The 20,322-nt window shown below is 38.5% G+C and overlaps 1 protein-coding gene and 1 long non-coding RNA gene across 7 annotated transcripts in view; one reads left to right on the top strand and one right to left on the bottom strand.

Moving 5' to 3' along the window:
- LOC113602267 (uncharacterized) overlaps nt 1-20,322 on the top strand; it is a 293,893-nt gene that overhangs the window by 268,873 nt on the left and 4,698 nt on the right. Inside the window, exons 12-13 of the long non-coding RNA XR_008296039.1 lie at nt 3,012-3,076; nt 16,977-20,235. This is a non-coding gene — a long non-coding RNA (uncharacterized LOC113602267). The remainder of the gene's footprint in view (nt 1-3,011; nt 3,077-16,976; nt 20,236-20,322) is intronic.
- The window catches only part of AADAT (aminoadipate aminotransferase), a 31,989-nt gene continuing 17,602 nt past the window's right edge, over nt 5,936-20,322 (bottom strand). For 3 of the 6 annotated variants that reach the window (XM_027068835.2, XM_027068846.2, XM_027068857.2), the window contains exons 11-14: nt 20,012-20,076; nt 18,599-18,705; nt 16,033-16,134; nt 5,936-6,114 (exon numbers count right to left, since the gene is read on the bottom strand). In XM_027068835.2, coding sequence (XP_026924636.1) covers nt 6,031-6,114; nt 16,033-16,134; nt 18,599-18,705; nt 20,012-20,076 — 358 coding nt within the window. In that variant the 3' untranslated portion in view covers nt 5,936-6,030. Of the gene's footprint in view, nt 6,115-9,009; nt 9,942-10,012; nt 12,937-12,974; nt 15,076-16,032; nt 16,135-18,598; nt 18,706-20,011; nt 20,077-20,322 lie in introns of those variants that run through there. The other 3 variants (XM_015083446.3, XM_053216713.1, XM_027068868.2) reach the window with 3 other exon arrangements.

The following is a 20,322-nucleotide window of genomic DNA, read 5'->3' as shown; positions in this document are numbered from 1 at the left end:
TCTCACGGAGCGCGAAATCATGACCTGAGCCGAAATCGGCCGCCCAACCGACTGAGCCACCCAGGCGCCCCATTTTCTTTAAATTTTTAAAAACTGTTTACTTATTTTTGAGAGAGACAGAGACAGAGTGTGAGTGGGGGAGGGGCAGAGAGAAAGGGAGACAGAATCCAAAGCAGGCTCCAGGCTCTGAGCAAGCTGTCAGCACAGAGCCTGATGCAGGGCTTGAACTCACAAACTGCAAGATCATGACCTGAGCCGAAGTCCGATGCTTAACTGACTGAGCCACCCAGGTGCCCCGATATCACTTTATGTTTTTATTGTGCCATGTGTTTATTAGACCTGGCATTTGTAGATGGAACATTTTCTGGTTCTGTTGGTAAAAGGAACTTTGATACCTAGGCACATGAAGCTTTTCTGACATACAAATTTTAATCACCCGAGTTTTGAAGATGTGCGAATGTGTGGGGATGGGGCTGTGGGGTGAGGTGGTAATGAGTAGTTGAGTTAGTAAGTGCCTAGCTGACCATTCCCTACTCAAAAGTCAAACTAACTGGCATCCTGCTCTTTGATAATGTAGGTCTTTTGAGGGGAATATATATGGAATCATGTATTTCAGAATTTTAGAAGGTTCCCAGGAACATAAGATTCTACTGTTCTTGTCTCTATTATATGGTTATATGTTCCTTGAAGGCAGGAACCTTCTCTTTTCCTCCTTTCTGCCCAATGTACTGTTGGGGGAAGTCATTCATGTTAACTTATTACATTAGTTAGTGAAACCCGAGGTTATCTGAATGTAAATAAGGTCAAGAAAGACATACTCTTTATTTAAATTCATTTTAACATTTTTATTTATTTAAAAAAATTTTTTTAAATCTTTATTTATTTTTGAGAGAGAGACAGAATGTGAACAGGGGAGGAGCACAGAGAGAGAGGGAGACACAGAATCAGAAGCAGGCTCCAGGCTCTGAGCTGTCAGCACAGAGCCCAATGCAGGGCCAAACCCACAAACCGTGAGATCATGACCTGAGCCAAAGTCAGACGCTCAACCAACTGAGCCACCCAGGCACCCCTGTTTATTTGTTTTTTAAAATTTGTTATTATTATTTTTTTTTTTTGAGAGAAAGAGCAGGGGAGGGGCAGAGAGAGAGGGAGAGGGAATCCCAAGCAGGCTCTACGCTGTCAGTGCAGAGCCCCATATGGGGTTCGAACTCTAACTGTGAGATCATGACCTGAGCCAAAACCGAGAGTCGGATGCTTAACCGACTGAACCCCCCAGGGTTCTCAGGAAATCAATATTTAAATATATTATTCCCCCCATGATTTAGAATTGTCTACACATTGTACTTTATATCTAGTGTATGGAAATGTCTTGATGATGAATTCACTTAATACCTACCTGTATTATCTTGTCTTCTTGCAGTTAATTGAATGAACAAATTTAGTCAACCTTAGTCATGAAGTTCCAGGACACAGTGTAATCAAATAATATTGTACTCCTAATTCCTGCTAAACATGAGTTTTTGTAATGATATTACAATCAAAAGTTGACTGTAATCCCTCTGCAAAGTTTAAAAAATCGTCATGAGGTAAGCCTGCCACCTGCTGGTCAAGGTTCATCACTTCATATTACATTGCAAATAAATTTGACATTTTTCATTACACCATGGGAATGTAATACAATTTGAAGCAATTCTGCATACACACTTTTGAGATTTCCTAGGTTGTCACAAATTATTGAAGCTTGACATTCTAACAGTTGTCATCCCCCCAAGGCTTTCATGTTTATTCTTCCCTCTTTTTAAAAAAATTTTGATGTTTATTTTTGAGAGAGAGAGAGTGCAAGGGGGGGAAAGGTAGGGAGGGAGACACAGAATCCCAAGCAGGCTCCAGGCTCTGAGCTGTTAGTGCAGAGCCCGATGCGGGACTCCAACTTATGAACTGTGAGATCACGACCGAGCTGAAGTCAGGTGCTTAACCGACTGAGCCACCCCAGGAGTCCCTATTCTTCCCTCCTGATAACCATTGATAACAAATCTACAGCTGTGTATTCCTGAGTCTTTGATTTAATGTAAGTTCGATTCTGGCTTCTTTCTCTTGAGCAATTATATACCAAGAATCTATCTGTAGCTAGGAGGTCCCTAAATGCTGCTAAACCTCCTACAGAATTGGACTCCTGTGCCTCTTCTTTTTCTGATCACTGTGTCACAAACATACTGGTAATGCTTCTGTGTCCCCTTTTGGGACCCCACCGGTGCTTTCCCTCATTCATCGGGGCAGCCCTGAGCCCAGCCTTAGGTCATTCATCATTCAGTCCATTCAAAACCTCAGTTTTCTCATTTGTAAAATAAGGCTAATAATTCTGCTTCCAGTTGTTTTGAACATTAATTTAGGTAATGCACGAAAAGCAGTTAGCTTCATTATTATTCAATAACCTTATAAGATTTTACTGTATGTCTATTATCAATGGTTAGAAGATTCTTCGAGATGTAACATCATTATTTCTCACCTTAGTATATTGTCAAATCCACTTTTTAAAATCCTTGTTTTCTTTCCTTTTGTACTTTGAAGATCCCCTTCACTGGCAGATGGACTTTGCAACCCCAGGGACTAGAAATTGAGCCCATCACTATTAACATGACAGAAATCATCTGGAGGCTGGAGAGAAACGCCCCCATGGGTCCTCCAAACATTTGAAGATTCTCCAGCTTTCCTCGTATGTTAATTAGTCTGCCCTCATTAAACCTAACTTTGTACTTGCTAGAAAGAGGGGATAATCATTATGACTATTTCTGTAAAAGAGAGTAAGTGAGGTAATTAGTTCAATAAATGTTAATTAAGTGCCAACCATATGCACTACTGGGAAGGTGCTGGATACAGAACATCAGGAAGAGAGCCCCCATTCAGAAGCAGTTCACAAAAATCTCTCAACTGTTTAAATCCCAATAACAAGTTAACACTCCTTATAAAATGTCACATTTAGATCTCTCAAGGTTTCCTTTTTACCTTTTTAGGTCCTACAAGCTTCAAGTGCCTGAAGTTTCTCATGTTTGCCTTCTCTCCTCGGTGGGATTGACAGGTATATGTGCTAGATGGGTCTCTGGCTATCCTGAATAAATGGTGTTCACGGTGTAAATTAAGCACTTGACAATCACATTCATCTTCTTGAAGTTTTATTTATTTTTGAGAGAGAGAGCATGCGCGCGTGCTAGTGAGGAAATGCGAGAGAGAGAGAGAGAGAGAGAGAGAGAGAGACAAACAGAGAATCCCAAGTAGGGGCCACACTACCCAGTGCAGAGCCCAGTACAGGGCTCAAACTCACAAACCATGAGATCGTGACCTGAGCCAAAATCAAGAGTTGGGTGCTTAACTGACTGAGCCACCCAGGTACCCCACGTTCATCTTTTTAAATGCAATGTTTATTTAGCAAATTCCTGCTATATGGGAAGTGTTCCATAAACATTTATTTTAATAATTGAAAAGAATTTTGAAGTTGTCAGGGTGCTATTTAATTTGAAAATGCTCAGTAATTGAAGTTTGGGAACAGCAGACAGTAGGTGCATCATTTGGTGTTCTTGGGATAAAGAGAAGGTGGCACAGTGTCTGGGACGTGAGACTGACACCCAGGAACTTGTATCTGTCTACACTTTCTGTTTCTTAGACTGGAGCCCCTTGGAACTCAGAGTCAGCCTCTGGCCATGGCAGATAGGTAATTGAAGCATTTAGAGAGAGATGTTGATAATAATGTTATTTTTACTAATTATAGAAGAAGTGCATATTCATTTCAGCTAATGAATAAAAATCCTCACCTGTAATAACATGACCCAGAGATCTTACTTGTTGGCATTTTCATGTAAGTCACTGGGCTTTTTACAATGAACACAGCTGTGTGCAATTCTTTTCCTCTCATTCTCTCTAAAACCCCCTCCAATCAGGCTTAAAAATCCCCCTCTACCCCACAGAACTGCTTTTGTCCAGGTTACCAAAAACATCCACTTTATGTGACCTGGTGGGTCAGTTCTCAGCTGTCAGCTAATCGACCAGTCAGCAGCTCTTGGCATGGTTGGCCATTCTCTCCTCCTTGTGGCTGTTTCTCTCTGGCTTCTGGGGTGCCAGGCTGGTCTGGATGTTTCTGCCTCATTGGTTCCTCCTCAGCAGACTTAGCCTCTTCTTTCCTGCAGCCTGTCCAGGTTGGTTTGCTTTAGGCTTAGTTCTTGAACTCTTCTCTCTCTGTGTTTGGTGACTGTTCAAGCTCAAGGTTTGAATGCCGTCATTAGCTGCTGACCCCCAAATCTCATCTCCGGCCCCAACCTCCCACCTTAAACTCCAGACTGACATTCCCAACTGCCCACCGCACATCTCCATTTGCATGTTTCATCAGTGAAGGAAACAGAAGACTATGCATGCTGACTACGAATGGAAGTTTAAACAATGGTTAGAAGGCCATTGGTTGGAAGAAAGGACAGTCAAAAATTGTCACGTGTGTTTTAGCCTACAGCAAGCACATGTCTGGAAGCCATGGCACATTTTGGGATCCTTGCACCGAATCTTTCAGGCTATAGTCAGTAAAGTCCTGAAGCTACTGTGAATAACAAGCACCCACGAACTATCCCCACGTGGGCATTTTTCAGAATGCTCAACCAGATGCCACTTGGAACCTCACTGAGGCTGCAACCACTTCCAGAGAACAAGTGCCTCAAAGTTCAGGCCTCTCACTGGCTGACTGATGGAGAAGGGGATTCTGGGCAATGTAGTCCTGGACTCTTCTCAGCAGCTAATTTAGCAGAGGGTGCCAGTTATGATAATTTGAAAACAGTATAACACAGATGTCTGGTAGATGTCTCAAAAATAATACATCCAAAGCTGAATTCCAATTCTTTCTTTTCAAACTAGCTTCATCCTCTGCCTTCATTTTTGTTATTGTCAACTCCATCCCCCAGGTGCTTAGACCCCAAACTTTGATTTTTGATTCCTCTCTTCACACCTCACGTTCAGCCCATTAGGAAATCCTGTTGGCTCTATCTTTAGAAATCTGGGCACTGAACATCTCTTAGCCACCCATTCTGCCCTTTCCTGGGTGTGGGCCACCATCCTTTCTTGTCTGGATTACTGTGCTGGACTCTAAACATCCTCCCTGCTTCTCCCATACTCCCCAGTTCAGCAGCCAGAGCCATCCTCTCAAATGGGAATCATCGCTCTGGTCACAATTTTGCAATACCCCCTCACCCCCGCCCCTTATGGAGTGAAAACTGAAGTGCTTACAATGGTAACAAGGGACTATCACTACCTGGGCCTCCTCTCCTAATGCACTCCCTCTTGTTTGCTTTGCTGCAGCCACACTGATCTCCACCCTGTTCCTTGAGCAGAAGAAAACAAAACATGGTTTGGGGGCTTCCTGTTCTGTCAGATACATGCTTGGCTAACTCCCTGTCTTGAGTCTTCATTCACCTTTGCAAAGGATTAGGCTAACCTCCCATTTAAAACTGCAGTATGTCTCTGTCCAGCACTCCCAGATACTCGCCTACCAACCCCATGCCCCCCGCCCCCCGCCACATGGCCCTTTTTACCTTCTAATATACTGTAAGATGTTATTAATTATGTTTATTACCTATGGCCAATCTGCCATGCTAGAATATAAGCTCCACAATAACGAGGATCTTTATTCACTGGAATCTCAAACCTTTAGAATGGTGGCTGGAAATATGGGCATTCAATAAATATTAGTTGAATATATGGGTATATCCTTTTGTCAACCAAACCAATGGGATCCTGTTGTGTAAACTGTTTTATAAAACTCTTTTGCATACTATTTCTTGAAGATTTTTCCGTGTCAGTAGACATACAGCTCAAATATTTTTTTCTAACTACATTGTATGCCACTGTCTGACAATTTTCATTAGTTTAATGTTTAATTAATTTACAGATTAATGGCAACATCTTTTTAAAAAAGCTTTATTGAGATGTAATTCACATACCATAAAATTTATCCATTTAAAGTAGATCCAGGGCCAACACATATTTATTGAGGGCATGCTATCTTCTGGGCACTGTGATCTGCTCTGAGGGTACAGCTGTGAAGAAAATGGGCCTTGTTTCTGCCCTTACAGAAATTATGATCTGAGAAGAGAAGGAGAAAGGCAAACATTAAGAACTGTACATGTGATTACTTAACTATTATGATAAGAGCTACAAAGGAAAAGAGGATGCCATCTGAGTCACTAGCAGAATGCCCTACTCTCTCTCATCCTGGGGGCCAGGACAGGGTTCCCTCAAAGTGGAATTTAAACTGAGCCCTGGTAGGATGAGTAGGAATTAAGCAAGTGAAGGAAGTACAGCCAATTGGGGGCTCTAGAAGGAAAGTTGTTATCGCTAGACTTCTAGGCTGTTTCATTCTTTCAGTGATATATGCTGTGATGAGGGTCTTTAAAATACTTCCATACAGTAAATTCTTAGAACTAAAATTGCTAGGTCAAAATATATGCAGATCCACCTCCCTTTCTCCCTCCCTCCCTTCCTTGCTTCCTTCTTTCCTTCCTTCCTTCCTTCCTTCCTTCCTTCCTTCCTTCCTTCCTTCCTTCCTTCCTTCTTTCTCTGCTTTCTTGAATTTTTGCATGTACAATGTTGCTGGAAGGGCAGTAGTTTAGGTGTCTAGGAAATTCCAGGTCCCCATTATTTTGTTGCTTCCTTCCAGGATGGGGTTGAGAAGGGGGTCAAGGGGCCTTGGAAAAGAAGACCCTGTGGCAAGTCTTTGTGAGTTGAGGTTGGCAGAGAGTAGCAATGCCACAGCATGGAGGGCATCAAAAAACCCAAACTTGCAAAGCAGTTTCCAATATTTCTGAAGCATATTAAGAAATGTTTTTATTTTCTCTTTATTTAGTTTCTTCTTTACATGTAAAATTATTAAGAGTGGGGTTCCTGGGTGGCTCAGTTGGTTAAGTGTTGGACTCTTAGTTTTGGCTCAGGTTGTGATCTCACAGTTCATGAGATTAAACCCTGACATGACAGTGCATGCCTGAGATTAAACCCCGCATGACAGTGCAGAGCCTGCTTGGGATTCTCTCTCTCCCTCTCTCTCTCTGCCCCTCCCACTTATGTGTGCACGTGCTCTCTTTCCCAAAATAAATAAACTTTAAAAAGTTATTAAGAGCTCCTGGAGCTCTAATTTTGATTGCTTTTTCAGTGACTCTAATGAGTACATGATTGTAGTATATGTATAATCTCGCTACTTAAATACTAAGTGCTACTGAAATTATGACTATATTTCAGGTTAGTACTTAACATTTCAATTTCAGTTATAAATGCCAAATAAAAGAAGACACAAAACAGTTTGCAGAAAGTACATGAAATAAAATGGGAATAAAAAAAATCTGACAGCAGCAATAGGAAAGAAAAGCAAGTTAGCCGAGTCAAGCTAATAAGAGTAATAAATAAGTTAACATATTTATATCATGTGAAAGTAGGAATCCTGTAATACTTATTCCAACCTTAAATTCATTACATGGTTTCTTTATATTCAATTTCTACTGAAAAATTGTTTTGCTTCTCTCTTTCCTCAGGTACTAGCAGGAATTTTCCTTTACTTTTTATTCATTTTACTCACTCACATTCAATGGTATGCCATCAGGGAGTCCTTTCTTGATTGTCCTAATTAAAAGAGAAGGTCTTGTCTCCACTCTATGACATGGTTTCCCTGCTTCTACCCTTGCTCCATTCCAATCCATTGTCCATGCTGGGGTCAGAGTGATTTTGAAATCCAAGAACAGCTAATGCTGTTCTCCTGGTTAAACCCTCCAGTGGCTCCCCATTTCCATCAGAAGAGTTCACACTCTTGTGTGGCCTGCAAGGCCCTACCTAGTCTGCTCCCCTAAGCCTCCCATCTCTTTGACTTTTTATCTTTTTACCCCTCCCTTCTTGTTATGGGCTGAACTGTGTCCCCCTAAAATCCGTATGTTGAGGTCCTAAACCCCAGGCCCTCAGCATGTGACTGTATTTGGAGATAGAGATAATTACATTAAAATGAGATCCTCCAATTTGGCCGGTGTGACTGATGTCCGTATAGGAAGAAGAAATTAGGACTTCGCTGTGTACACAGGGAAGACCAGGTGAAGACATGGGGAGAAGATGGCTATCTGTAAGCCTAGGAGTGAAGCCTCAGAAGAAACCACCCCTGCTAACACCTGAGCTCTGACTTCTAGCCTCTAGAACTGTGAGACAAGAAATTTCTCTTAAGCCACCCAGTCTGTAGTACTTTGTTATGGCAGCCGAGCAGTCTAACACACCTTTGTTTATTCTTTTTATTTAATGTTTATTTATTTATTTTGAGAGAAAGAGAATATGTGCACACAAGTTGGGGAGGAGCAGAGAGAGAGGGAGAGAGACTCAAGCAAGCTCTGCGCTGTTAGCACGGAGCCCAGCATGGAGCTCCATCCCATGAACCATGAGATCATGACCTGAGCCAAGAATACGAGTCAGACTCAGATCCTTAAACTGACTGAGCCATCCGGGCGCCCCACCTTTGTTTACTCTTTATCCTCTTTGAAGTCTTTGTAGTTCCTCAGACAAACCAAGTGCGGTCCCTTTTCAGGCAAGGCCTTTGCCTCTCAAATTCCCTCTGCATGGAGTGCTGCTCACCTGCATGGCCTACTCCCTCACTGCAGTCTGCTTTCTGCTCCAATGTCACCTGTTCTAGGGGCTTCACTGAGTCTTGCATTAAAAATAGCACCCCTGTTCCATCATTATTTATCATCTTACCCTGTAAGCACTTACACTATGTAAAATACTTTATTAATACATTTCTTTGTCACCTATCTTTCCTCATGAACCCTTGCCCTGACTGTAAGCTCTGTTTTGTTTACTGCTGCTGTATGTTGAGTGCCTGCGATAGTAGGCACTCAGTAAATATTTGCTCAGTGAGTAAACAGAATGAATACATGAAATTTTTAATCCTTGAAGCATAAAAGTAGGGTCACTGTAAAGTCATGCTAATCAAACATACTAATCTTACAAATAACATTTTTTTTCCTTATTTAAATTTATTTATTTTTAATTTACATTGAAGTTAGCACAGAGTGCAATAATAATTTCAGGAGTAGATTCCAGTGATTCATCCCCTATGTATAATACCCAGTGCTCATCCCAACAAGTGTTTTCCTTAATGCCCCTTAACCATTTAGCCCGTCCCCCCACCAACAGCCCCTCCAGCAACCCTGTTTGTTCTCTGTATTTAACAGTCTCTTATGTTTTGTTTCTCTCTGTTTTTATATTCTTTTTGCTTCCCTTCCCTTATGTTCATCTGTTTTTTATGTTAAATTCCACATGAGTGAAGTCATATATTTGTCTTTCTCTGACTTATTTTGCTTAGCATAATACCCTCTAGTTCCATCCATATTGTTGCAAATGGCAAGATTTCATTCTTTTTGATTGCCAAGTAATACTCTCTTGTATATATATATACCACATCTTCTTTATCCATTCATCTGTTGGTGGACATTTGAGCACTTTCCATACTTTGGCTATTGTCAATGGCACTGCTATAAACATTGGGGTGCATGTGCCCCTTTGAAACAGCACACCTGTATCCTTTGGATAAATCCCTAGTAGTGCAATTGCTGGGTCGTAGGGTAGTTCTATTTTTGACTTTTTGAGGAACCTCCATACTGTTTTCCAGAGTGGCTGTACCAGTTTGCATTCCCACCAGCAGTGCAAAAGAGATTCTCTTTCTTTGCATCCTTGTCCACATCTGTTGTTGCCTGAGTTGTTGATTTTAGCCATTCTGACTGGTGTGAGGTGGTATCTCATTGTGGTTTTGATTTGTATTTCTCTGATGATGAGTGATGTTGAGCATTTTTTCATGTGTCTATTAGTCATCTGGATGTCTTCTTTGGAAAAGTGTCTATTCATGTCTTTTGCCCATAAAATGACATTCTTGTAGTTACCATTGGGTTCTGGAGAAAGGTGTTGTGGATTTTTAATTAAGGTAACTTAAAACCTTAATAAATACACATCACCAGTTAAAATTTAATTTATTTTTATTAAGACTTTAGGTTCTCCAAAAATTTTAATTAAACCTACTTTTGATAAGTTAATAATTTCTACCCACGAGAGATTTAATTAGCATTTGAAAAGGAATTTAAAGCTATACCATGCTGTACAAACATTATATGAAAAGCATTAAAGACTTTCTTATATGGGGGGAGAGGAAATTGCTAAAGTTGACAAACATTCAAACTTAAAAGGAAACCATGCCAAGTGACAACCTCCCTTTTAGACCAACCTGCAATATCCATATTGATTACCACCAAGACCAAATGTTCCAGCTACTTCTGTTCATCGTGGACCATGTGTAGTGACACCGTGGCTTCCACACAGAAACTACATGGATTAATACTGGGAAATTAAACCTATGTAATATTTGACCAGATCCAAATTGATTATGGTTGTATGGATATGACTTTCAATTTGATTTTTCATTACATGGTAGTTGCCTCCTTGCTGTCCCTAGATCTATTTTTTCACTATTGCCTCTAGGAACCTCTACTTACCCAACTGAAATTAAAAAAAAAAAAAAACCAAAAACAAAACTGTGACTAATTTGCTTGAGGTTTTAAAAAATAACTTATTTTTTAATTTTTATTTGAAAACATTCTTTTTTTTTATTCTTTGAGAGCGAGCGAGTGAGCATGAGTGGGGGAGGGGCAGAAAGCGAGACACAGAATCCAAAGCAGGCTCCAGGCTCTGAGCTGTCAGCACAGAGCCCAATGTGGGGCTTGAACCCATGGACCAGGAGATAATGACCTGAGCCAAAATCAGATGCTTAACCGATTGAGCCACCCAGGTGCCCCCAAAAATTAATTAATTTTTTTATTATAAAAGTAAAGAGCCATGTTAAAGAGTATTTTGAAAATAAAAAGTTACCCAATTTTTGCTTTTTTGGTGGATGTCTTCTTATTTTTTTACATAGTTGTAATTAGAGTATATGTATGCTTTCATACCCTGGTTTTTCATTCCATATTATATATAATCATTTTAACATAGTGCTTCATAAAATGAATGATACTGCTTTATAGTGGTGTTTTAGTGGTTGCCTAAAACTTAAGTGGATGAACCATAATTGACATAACCCGTTTTCTTACTGCGAGAACTTCAGTCCCAAAACCTCAACCCCTACCCCCAATGTTTTGCTGTTTTAAATTACAATTACTGTCTTCATGTTTTTTTACTTTCTTCCATATTTTGAGTAATTCTTTACTATGAATGTCCATAAGTGGAGTTCCCAGTGGGTGGTAAAGGGTTAACTCAGCAGATCTGGGTCACTCCAATGACGGCTGTGTTTGTGACTGGCCCTTGGCTGGCTCGTGGGGACTGAGCTCTTGGAATATTCTCATTAATGAGTGTTTTTCATGTCTGGGGTCTTGAGTCATGCTATAACTGCTTTTCTAGGTCGTTTTTACTGCGTGCTTTATGGTGGACACCTGAGATCCCCCCCGTGGCTGTGGAGCTTCAGTAACTGAGGTCCACCATTGCAGGCACTGAGTGTGACTGACCCCTGATAAAACCCCTGGCAACCAGGCTCTCAGGTGAGCTTCCCCTGTTGACGACACTTTGCCCTTGCTGTCACACATCATCACCCAAGGAATTAAGCATATCCCGTGCGACTCCGCTAAGAGGGGACTCTTGGAAGCTTGTGCCTGGTCTCCTCCAGATTGTGTTTGTCCCACGTGCCTTTTCCCTTTGAGATTTTACTCTATCCTTTTTGCTGCAATAAATGGCAGCTGTGGCTACACTAGCTTCTGGGTCTTCTGAGTCCTTTTAGGGAACCATCAAGCCTGAGGGTGGTCTTGGAGACCCGGACACAGCTGGCCTGGTTGGCATTCGGTGGCAGATAACAGAAACTACTCTAGCTAACTTAAGTGAAGTGTTTATTTTCATATATTCTGTGGTTTCCAAAATTGTTTGGAATGCGTGTAAAAGTAAATGGGGTTTCCAGAGACAGTTTCTAGCCCTGGGATTTCATTTCTTCTGCCAGGATCAGAAAACCCCACACCAAGAAGCTGCTTGCTGTAAAATCACATTGCCTTAGCAAATGGATGCCTTGCCTCTTGACTTGCTCCCCTCTAAACTCAGTTCCGAATCCAGGCGTCTGAATGATGGAACTTCACTCATACATGGACTGTAGCTGCAGGGCATCTGGAAATGTGGTATTTCATTTCCACTGTGCCCAAAGACACGAGAAGGAAATTAGAATTCTGTCCAGTGGGCCAGTCCACGCTATCTAATACCTTGTGTTAAAGGATATAAACGTTTTAGCGTTTCTTGATATATACTGCCAAACAGCTTTCCCAAGAGGCTGGAAAAATTGACAGTGGCTCCAGAAAGTTCTCTAGTGCTTTACTCTATGAGGGGAAGGTAATCTCCCTGGATGAAAATAAACACTGAGTAATAAGGGGCAGCCTAATCATTTCCTGTGCTCTCCTTCCCTACTTTTCTCCCACTCTGTTTTTCTTGGAAGAAACAGATTCCTATAGATTGTGGTTAGAGGTAATCCCTTCCTTGAAAGCTGGGGATTATAAATCAATATGTAAATCAACTACTCTTTGTTGGTGACTTAAAAACGAATGCAAGCCAGAAATTATATAGTGCTGGCTAAGAAATTTTCATTATTTTTGAAACTAATGAATAAGCAGAAGGCTTATTTTACTTTTACTTTTATAAACTGAATTCATACTTTCCTCTTTCTTCTTACAGTAGTGGAATTGTTAGGTTCATCTCAGGCCTCCTCCAGGCCCTGTGTCTTTCCAGACTTTCCTAAATAACTACCACTGGTTGTCTTAAAAACAGAGATGGGCTTAGGGGTGCCTGGGTGGCTCAGTCAGTTAAGCATCCAACTCTTGATGTAGACTCAGGTCTATGATCTCATGGTTTGTGGGATGGAGCCCTGTACTAGGCTCTGCCCTATTACTTGGGATATCCCCTATTACTTGGGATATCCCCTATTTCTTGGGATATCCCCTATTTGGAATTCTGTATCCCTCTCTCTCTGCCCTTCTCCTGCTCATGCTCTTTCTCTCAAAATAAATAAATATTAAATAAAGACAGGCTTGGAGTCAGCTAATAAGAGCTTTGAGATGAAATTTTTGCTCAAGAACTTTAGCTGTTGGAAGATGTAACATCTCATCCAGATGCCAAAAAAATATTTAATAACTATGGTGGATATGTTTATACAGACATACCTCATTTTACTATGCTTTGCTTTATTGTGCTTTACAGATAATGCATTTTTTAACAGATAGAAGGCTGTGGCAATTATGTGTCAAGCAAGTCTATTGACACCATGTTTCCAACAGCATTTGCTCACTTAGTGCCTCTGTGTCATGTGTTGGTGATTCTTGCAATATTTTAAACTTTTCATTATTATTATATTTGTTAATATCTGTGATTAGTGATTACTAGTGCTGAAAGCTCAGATGGTAGTTTGCATTTTTTTTTAGCAAGAAGGTATTTTTAATTTTTATTATTTATTTATTTTTGAGAGAGAGAGAGAGAGAGAGAGAGAGAATGGATAACAGGGAGGGGCAGAGGGGAAGAAGGGGACGGAGAGGGAGAGGGAGAGGGAGAGGGAGAGGGAGAGGGAGAGAGAGAGGGAGAGGCAGAGGGAGAGAGAATGAATCCCGAGCAGACTCCATGCTGAGTATAGAGCCGGATGTGGGACTCTATCCCACTACCCTCGGATCATGATCTGAGCTAAAATCAAGAGTTGGATGCTCAACCGACTTAGCCACCCAGGCACCCCTATAAAGTATTTTTAAATTAAGGTATGCACATTATTCTTTAGACATAATGCTATAGCACACTTAATAGACTACAGTATACTGTAAACATTTATATGCACTGGGAAACCAAACAATTAATTTGACCCGCTTTATCACAGTATTTGCTTTATTTGTGGTGGTCTGGAACCAAACCCACAATATCTCTGAGGTATGCCTGTACACACAAAGGATGTCATAAATAACAATGATTTCCTAATTCCTTAAAGGAACTTACAACTTAACAATTACTAGATCTTGGAACATTGCGGTAATTTGTTAAACAGCAATAGAAAGCAAATGCAGGGTATTTATGATACACTGTGATAAGGAGATCCTATTATTTTACATATAACATGCACATGCATAGAAAAACATCTCAAAGGATGGATGATAAATGTTGACAGCGGTTTTCACTGGGGGGTAAGACAGCAAGTGGCTTTTACTTTATCACTTATATTTACTATATTGTTTGAAAAATTTCTAATAAGCATATATTACATCAATAGCCATATGGGAAAAATAAGGGTCTGAAAAGGTGAGAAAGAAAATCATTAAAAAGTATATCCTAAGTACCTCAAAGCGGTGTAGATTTAAATTACATAACTGATAAGACTGTATTTTTGTAAATTGTGCAGTATTATGAAAATACACTGTAGCATATTTTTCTAAGCCCCTGATCTCTCTTCCTTATTTAGAATTAATAGGTCTGATGCCTTTAGGTGTGCTTAGTTTCAGAATTTTATTTTAAAGGGATATCTATGGTACAACATAATGTCTCTAGTCCTCTTACTGAAAATCATTTACAATGGACAAATCCTAACAATTTTTGCAACAAGCTTTCATTAAATTTTCCTAAAAATAGAAAGAGTTCACATTATATACCATTTTGAATTTATTTTCTTAAATTTTCAAAATAATTTACTGTAAAATGTTAAGTTTCAAGGAAAATTTATGGGAAACCATAGAGCAGCTAGAGTTCTTTACAATAAAATCCAGGATAAAAATAATTTTCAGGTTGAATATTTATCAAAAGGTATAAGTAGATTATAAATATATTTTGGCAATCTGATGAATTTAAGGGCACTTTAAAAGTCATCTAGTTAAATTACTACAGATATGACACGTTTGATGAAATCTAACCTGTAAGTCTAATGCCAACGATCATTTCTTCCTGCTAAATCATAAAAATAATTTATCTGAAAAATCCATGAGTACTATAAAGATTTCTTCATAAAGATTCTTTAATAATTTGGGCTAATCTCTGGAAGGCCTAAAATAGGAAAGAGATAAGAATTAATGAAATTAGGCTGCTACTTAGGAAAAGTCTGTGATAATTTAAAAAGTTCACACAAAGAGTATCTTAGGTTGAACTGAAGCAATGGAAAGTCAAATTTAACATCAGCTTTATCAGGGTAGGATGCCAGCAATGTCCACTAATACATGTAGATATAAGCTTGTCAGAGTTCCAGGATTTTTGTGTATTCTTATAGCCCTCAAGATCATTATTTTCCATTTTCTCCATAACACTAATTACTTTTTCATATGATCTCTCACCTGAACATATGTTATATATTGTTTCAATTGTCTAACTCTAATCATATGTTAAAGCAGACATAACTTCTGAAAAGTATATTTAGCGACATGAGAAAGCAAGTAAATAAAGAACACACCAAGAACCAATACATCTGCAAGGGCAAGTACAGACTCTTCTCTCAAGGTTAAGGGCACTGTTCAATTAGGGCTCTTCTATTTGGACTCCCAAACACACAGTCCTTAGGAACTCGTTTCTTTGCTTCTTGTTATTTTGGCTAAACCCAGACTTGTGATGAATTTAATATCATTGTATTTGACCCTTGCTGATACATTTTTCTTCAGAGAAAGAGACTGATGGCTTTCATGAATTTGTACTGTTGACTCATGTTAATTCCATGAAGGAAGGAAAGAAATTTTCTTCATAACATGTTAATAATCTGCTCACACTGTTCAGCAAGTCTGAAAACTATTCACGAAGACAAGGAAATTTAACTACAACTTGGTCTCGTGAATTTGTCTATTTTATGACTGTTAAAGTGTGTCTTTTAATAGTAATTCATGACTTTTTAACTGATACCTGTTGCTGAGAAACCCAAGAAGACATTAAATAATGTTATAACTCACAAAATGAACACAAGCACCAAAAAAGTGGAATTGATATCTAGTGTTATTATGAAAAGAATATTGTGCTCACCATATCCATTTGTTCTGGAGAAGCTGAAGAGAAGGACACTCTAAAGTAAGGGCTAGGTGCTGAGGTATCAGTGTAGAAAACATTTCCAGGAAGCATTAATATCTAAGAGAGTTTATGGAAAACAAGTGAATGACCATTAAAACAAAAAAAAACCTAAAGGAAATATAGGTAGATCTAATCTCAGAGTGGGTAAAGACTTTTTACATTTGAAAAAAACTTAAGAAAATCATGAGAAAAATCATTTTATATAAAAATTCTGTATGTCCTATAATAAAATAGCACACAAACTGGAAAAATGTTTATAAGAAATATGGCAAATGCTACCTCTTCTCCATATAAAGAATACAAAGAAACTAAGAAGAAAAACACTAAAATTCGAGCTTTGATGGGCAAAGTACAGCTTATAAAAGAAATAGACATGGTAATAAACATGAATAAATGTTTAACCAACTAGAAAAGTAATATAAATTCAAACAATGAAAGACCATTTTTAAGTTATCAAATTTGGAAGTAACTTTTAAGCCAGAACTTGAAAGATAAGTAGTTGTTGGCCGAGCAAAAAGTGGGGGAAGAGTATTTTAGGGAGAAGACAGTGTAAAGGCCTTGAGATGGGAAGAAATTGGTCTGGCCAGAGAACTAAAAGGAGGTAAAAAATTTAATGAAGTGAATGACTAAAAAATGTTATGTAAGTGTGTCAAGACAGAGTGGTGGGAACAAGTGGTATTCTTGATGTAAGCACCATGGCAGTTGGCTCACGGACTGTGAACTCCATTTCCTCTGTTTCCTGGGTATAGAAATATATTCTGTTCCCAGCTTCTTTCCAGTTATATGTGGCCATATGACCAAATCTTGGCCAATGGATGTGAAGGGATGCATGCCATTTCTAGGCCTTCCCCATAAAAATCTCTCCATGTGTGATCCATCATGCTCTTTCCATTTTGTAGCCATTGTGTAATCCATGGGTTGAAGACTGAAGAGCAACAAGAAGGAAGGAACTACAGTCTCTGACTCACTGTTTGGACAGAGTTGCCTGCAGATCACATCTTTAAAAGTTTTATGTGAGTCAGAAATAAACTTTGATTATGTTAAGTCTTTGAGAATGTTGTCTAATACAATCATGATATTCAAAAGGATTATTACATGGTAAAAATCTGGGCACTGTCTGCTAAAGTAAGATGAGTTGGGAGTGACATGGTTTGGGCCATTTTGGGGAAGAGATTTCAAGGCAGAAGATGGGTTTCTGTGTCCTGAATAACAATAAAATGAAAACCATCATTTCTCCCAATATAGTGGAAAAGTTTGGGAATGTATTACAAGCAAGGGGCTGTAAGAGAAGGTGGGAGTAGTAATAATCCCTTTACAAGATGACCAGGATTGGGCTAAGGTTGAGATCGTAAAGTTAGAGATTATTTAGAAAAAGAAAAGGTTACATGCAACAGGATAAATGGGATATATGGAGAACACTGAAAAAACTACAAGAAAGTCTGAGGATATAGACCTCAGCACCCAGCTCAGAGATACATACAAATAAATAGCCACTTATCAAATGTTCTTGATGATAATGGCCTTGGCAGAAAAGCAAAGGAGACATAAAACTGGTTTATTATACTAATATGTATTTCTTTGAAATAAGTCAGTACTTGTTAAGTACTTAGTATGTAGAATTAGTAGGATTAGAACAATGAATAAAGATGAGCCTTGTCCTCAAGTAAGATGGTTAGAGAGGATGCCTGACTTGAAGTCCAGGTAGTCGGTTTCCACGTCTAATCTCTGGACATGAGTTTTTCAACGTCCAGACCACCTCCTGTCTCAGGCACTAGCGTGGTCCTGTGCCAGCATTAACACAATCTGTTTGCTTGTACTTCCTGCTTCAAGACAAAAGTGATCCTAGAAACAGATCTTAGTGTTTACAAAGACTGGCAAATGTGATAAAAGAATTAATTCACGGAGAAAAGATATCTTATTAGGTAACAATTTTGAAAATATTTAGATTTTTCACCTTAATCAATGCCCCCGAATGATAACTAAGTAGATTTAAGTACAAAATGAGAAAAAAAAACCCAAAAAACAAAAAACCTAGAAGTCCTTATAGTCTGATTTTAAGTGGAAATAACAAGATACAAACTTTTCTGTGTAATTTTGACAATGGAAAATAATTGCACAGCCAAAATGCTAGATTTAGACAAGCCCTTCAAGAAAATATATTACAAATGGTCACAAAATTGGGGTAGGCTATTTAAAAAATTTTCATTATTCTTTTATGTATTTTCCAAGTTTGCTGCCATGAGTGTGCTTTACTTTCTTAATAAGGAAAAAAAAACCCTCTGCTCTTAGCTACTAAACTAACCAGTGGCTGGGATGACCATATTATTATTAATGTAGACCAGAAGAATAATTATGTGACTCAACAATCTATTATGATTTTAATAATATTACTAGAGACATGAGATCTAGAGATAGGAGGTAACATCTGACATTAAAATATTATGGGTTGGAGTGGAGGGCAACTTTTATTTTAAGTAAGAAGTCATGTTAAAGAAAAAGTACAACTCTTTTCCCCTTTTACCTCTTTCTTAATGGCTTTTTCTTCAATCAGTTGTTTTACATCATAAATGCCCTTAATTTTAAGCCATAAAAACATTCCAGCAGTAGGAACATGCCATTCTGCCAAACCTACAAACCAAAGAAGAGAATAAATATCTGCTAAAGCCAGTTTTGATGATGTCAAATCTGTTACTTAATGATGCAATCGCAGTAACTGTCAACTAGTATTTCTAAAAATGTTCCTTCAGAGATAGCATTTTTAAAACATAGAATTTTATGAGTCCTGACAATTGATGTTCTGAGTTTATTTCACAAATAAGAGAGGTGGTGAAGGTAGAGAGGGAGATATATACATGAGTATATATTTCTAATTGTAGTCAGTCTTAGGGTTGTGTGAGGAGTCTATGGCCTATGTCTACTTCCCATAATTAGAACCATACAGAAGCCAAATGTGGCTCTTTCAAATTTAGGAGATTCCTTAACTCCTACATTATTCCAGTGCTTCAATAAATCCTATCTTTTATGTAATAGTTTTGAAGTCCAATGGATTAGAGTTTTTATCAGAATGTAATTAATTATGAAAAGAAGTTCCTGAAATTCAAGACCCACATGCATTTGTAGGCTTTAAGTTTCATTGAGTATTAGGATAGAGAAACCAAGAAGGAAGGATAATTATTTTGATTTTAATTATCTTTTTTTAAAAGTCGCTTTTGAATGAAACCTTTTCTTTAACTCCATTATACAAAGTGGTAGGATAGTACTCTTATCAAAAAGACAATTCTGTATTTGCCAAGAGCTTATAAGAAACAAGATATGATGGAAATAAGGAACTGGTTTTTTTTTTTGTTGTTGTTTACTGTTAATCATACTGAAGGCTTTTTTAATGATGTAATTAAAACCATGTAATTCATTAGTAGAAAATTAAATCTAAACCATCCTGCAATCACATTAGCAATAGACAATATTAGATAAATGAGGTTAACGATTAGAATGCAAGTAATCTGTAATGAGAGAACTGCCTTAGAATGTACTATTTTGTTTTTCTACAGTCTGATTAGAAAAGGAGTATACTGTTGTTTGACAATTCCTCAGCTGTTTGCGGGAAATTTTGAAGTAACTCTAAAACCTTTTGAGTATTGGCATCATTTAGCTTTAAGTTATTGCTGATGGGTTTTTAGACTAAAAGGTCCTTTTTTCTCCCTTTAAAACACAAGCTCTTCGCAGTGGACAGGTAATGTAGAGATAGGTAGAACAGTGCCAGGGTTTGGAGATTGTTACTTTTGAGACTACTTACAGGGCACCATTTCTTGGCAAGAATACTTCTGGACTCTTGTTTCTTTTCTCCCAGGCTTATTATCAGTCACTATGCGGTGTTTATTCCCCACTCATAAAAATGCTAGTGTCTATCACAGGACAGGATATATGTTCCACTCACCACTTAACCATTTGTCTGCAGCTGCCAGTAATGCATCCTTCTGCTTCCTATAAAAATCAGTAACCCTGGAAGAAACAAACAATGAAAAGCATGTGTTAAATACATGCTTGATTGAAGAAACCCAAAGGCTCTGGAGTCCAGTCTATAGGAATCTGTTTTCCACCTTGTTTAAAATGTTGAATACTTGAAATGGGAACACAGCATGTTTGTTTACCTGTCTGCTGGTAAGCTTTGTACCACTGCATTTTTCTCCCGTTATTTTGGAATAATTCAAAAATGAAAATGAATAAAAAGAATTACATTTCTATGTA

Source organism: Acinonyx jubatus, chromosome B1, assembly GCF_027475565.1.
Source record: "Acinonyx jubatus isolate Ajub_Pintada_27869175 chromosome B1, VMU_Ajub_asm_v1.0, whole genome shotgun sequence".
Taxonomy (NCBI): Eukaryota; Metazoa; Chordata; class Mammalia; order Carnivora; family Felidae; genus Acinonyx; species Acinonyx jubatus.
The sequence above is the reverse complement of the archived record's forward strand: the minus strand, read 5'-3'. Positions and strand labels throughout refer to the sequence as shown.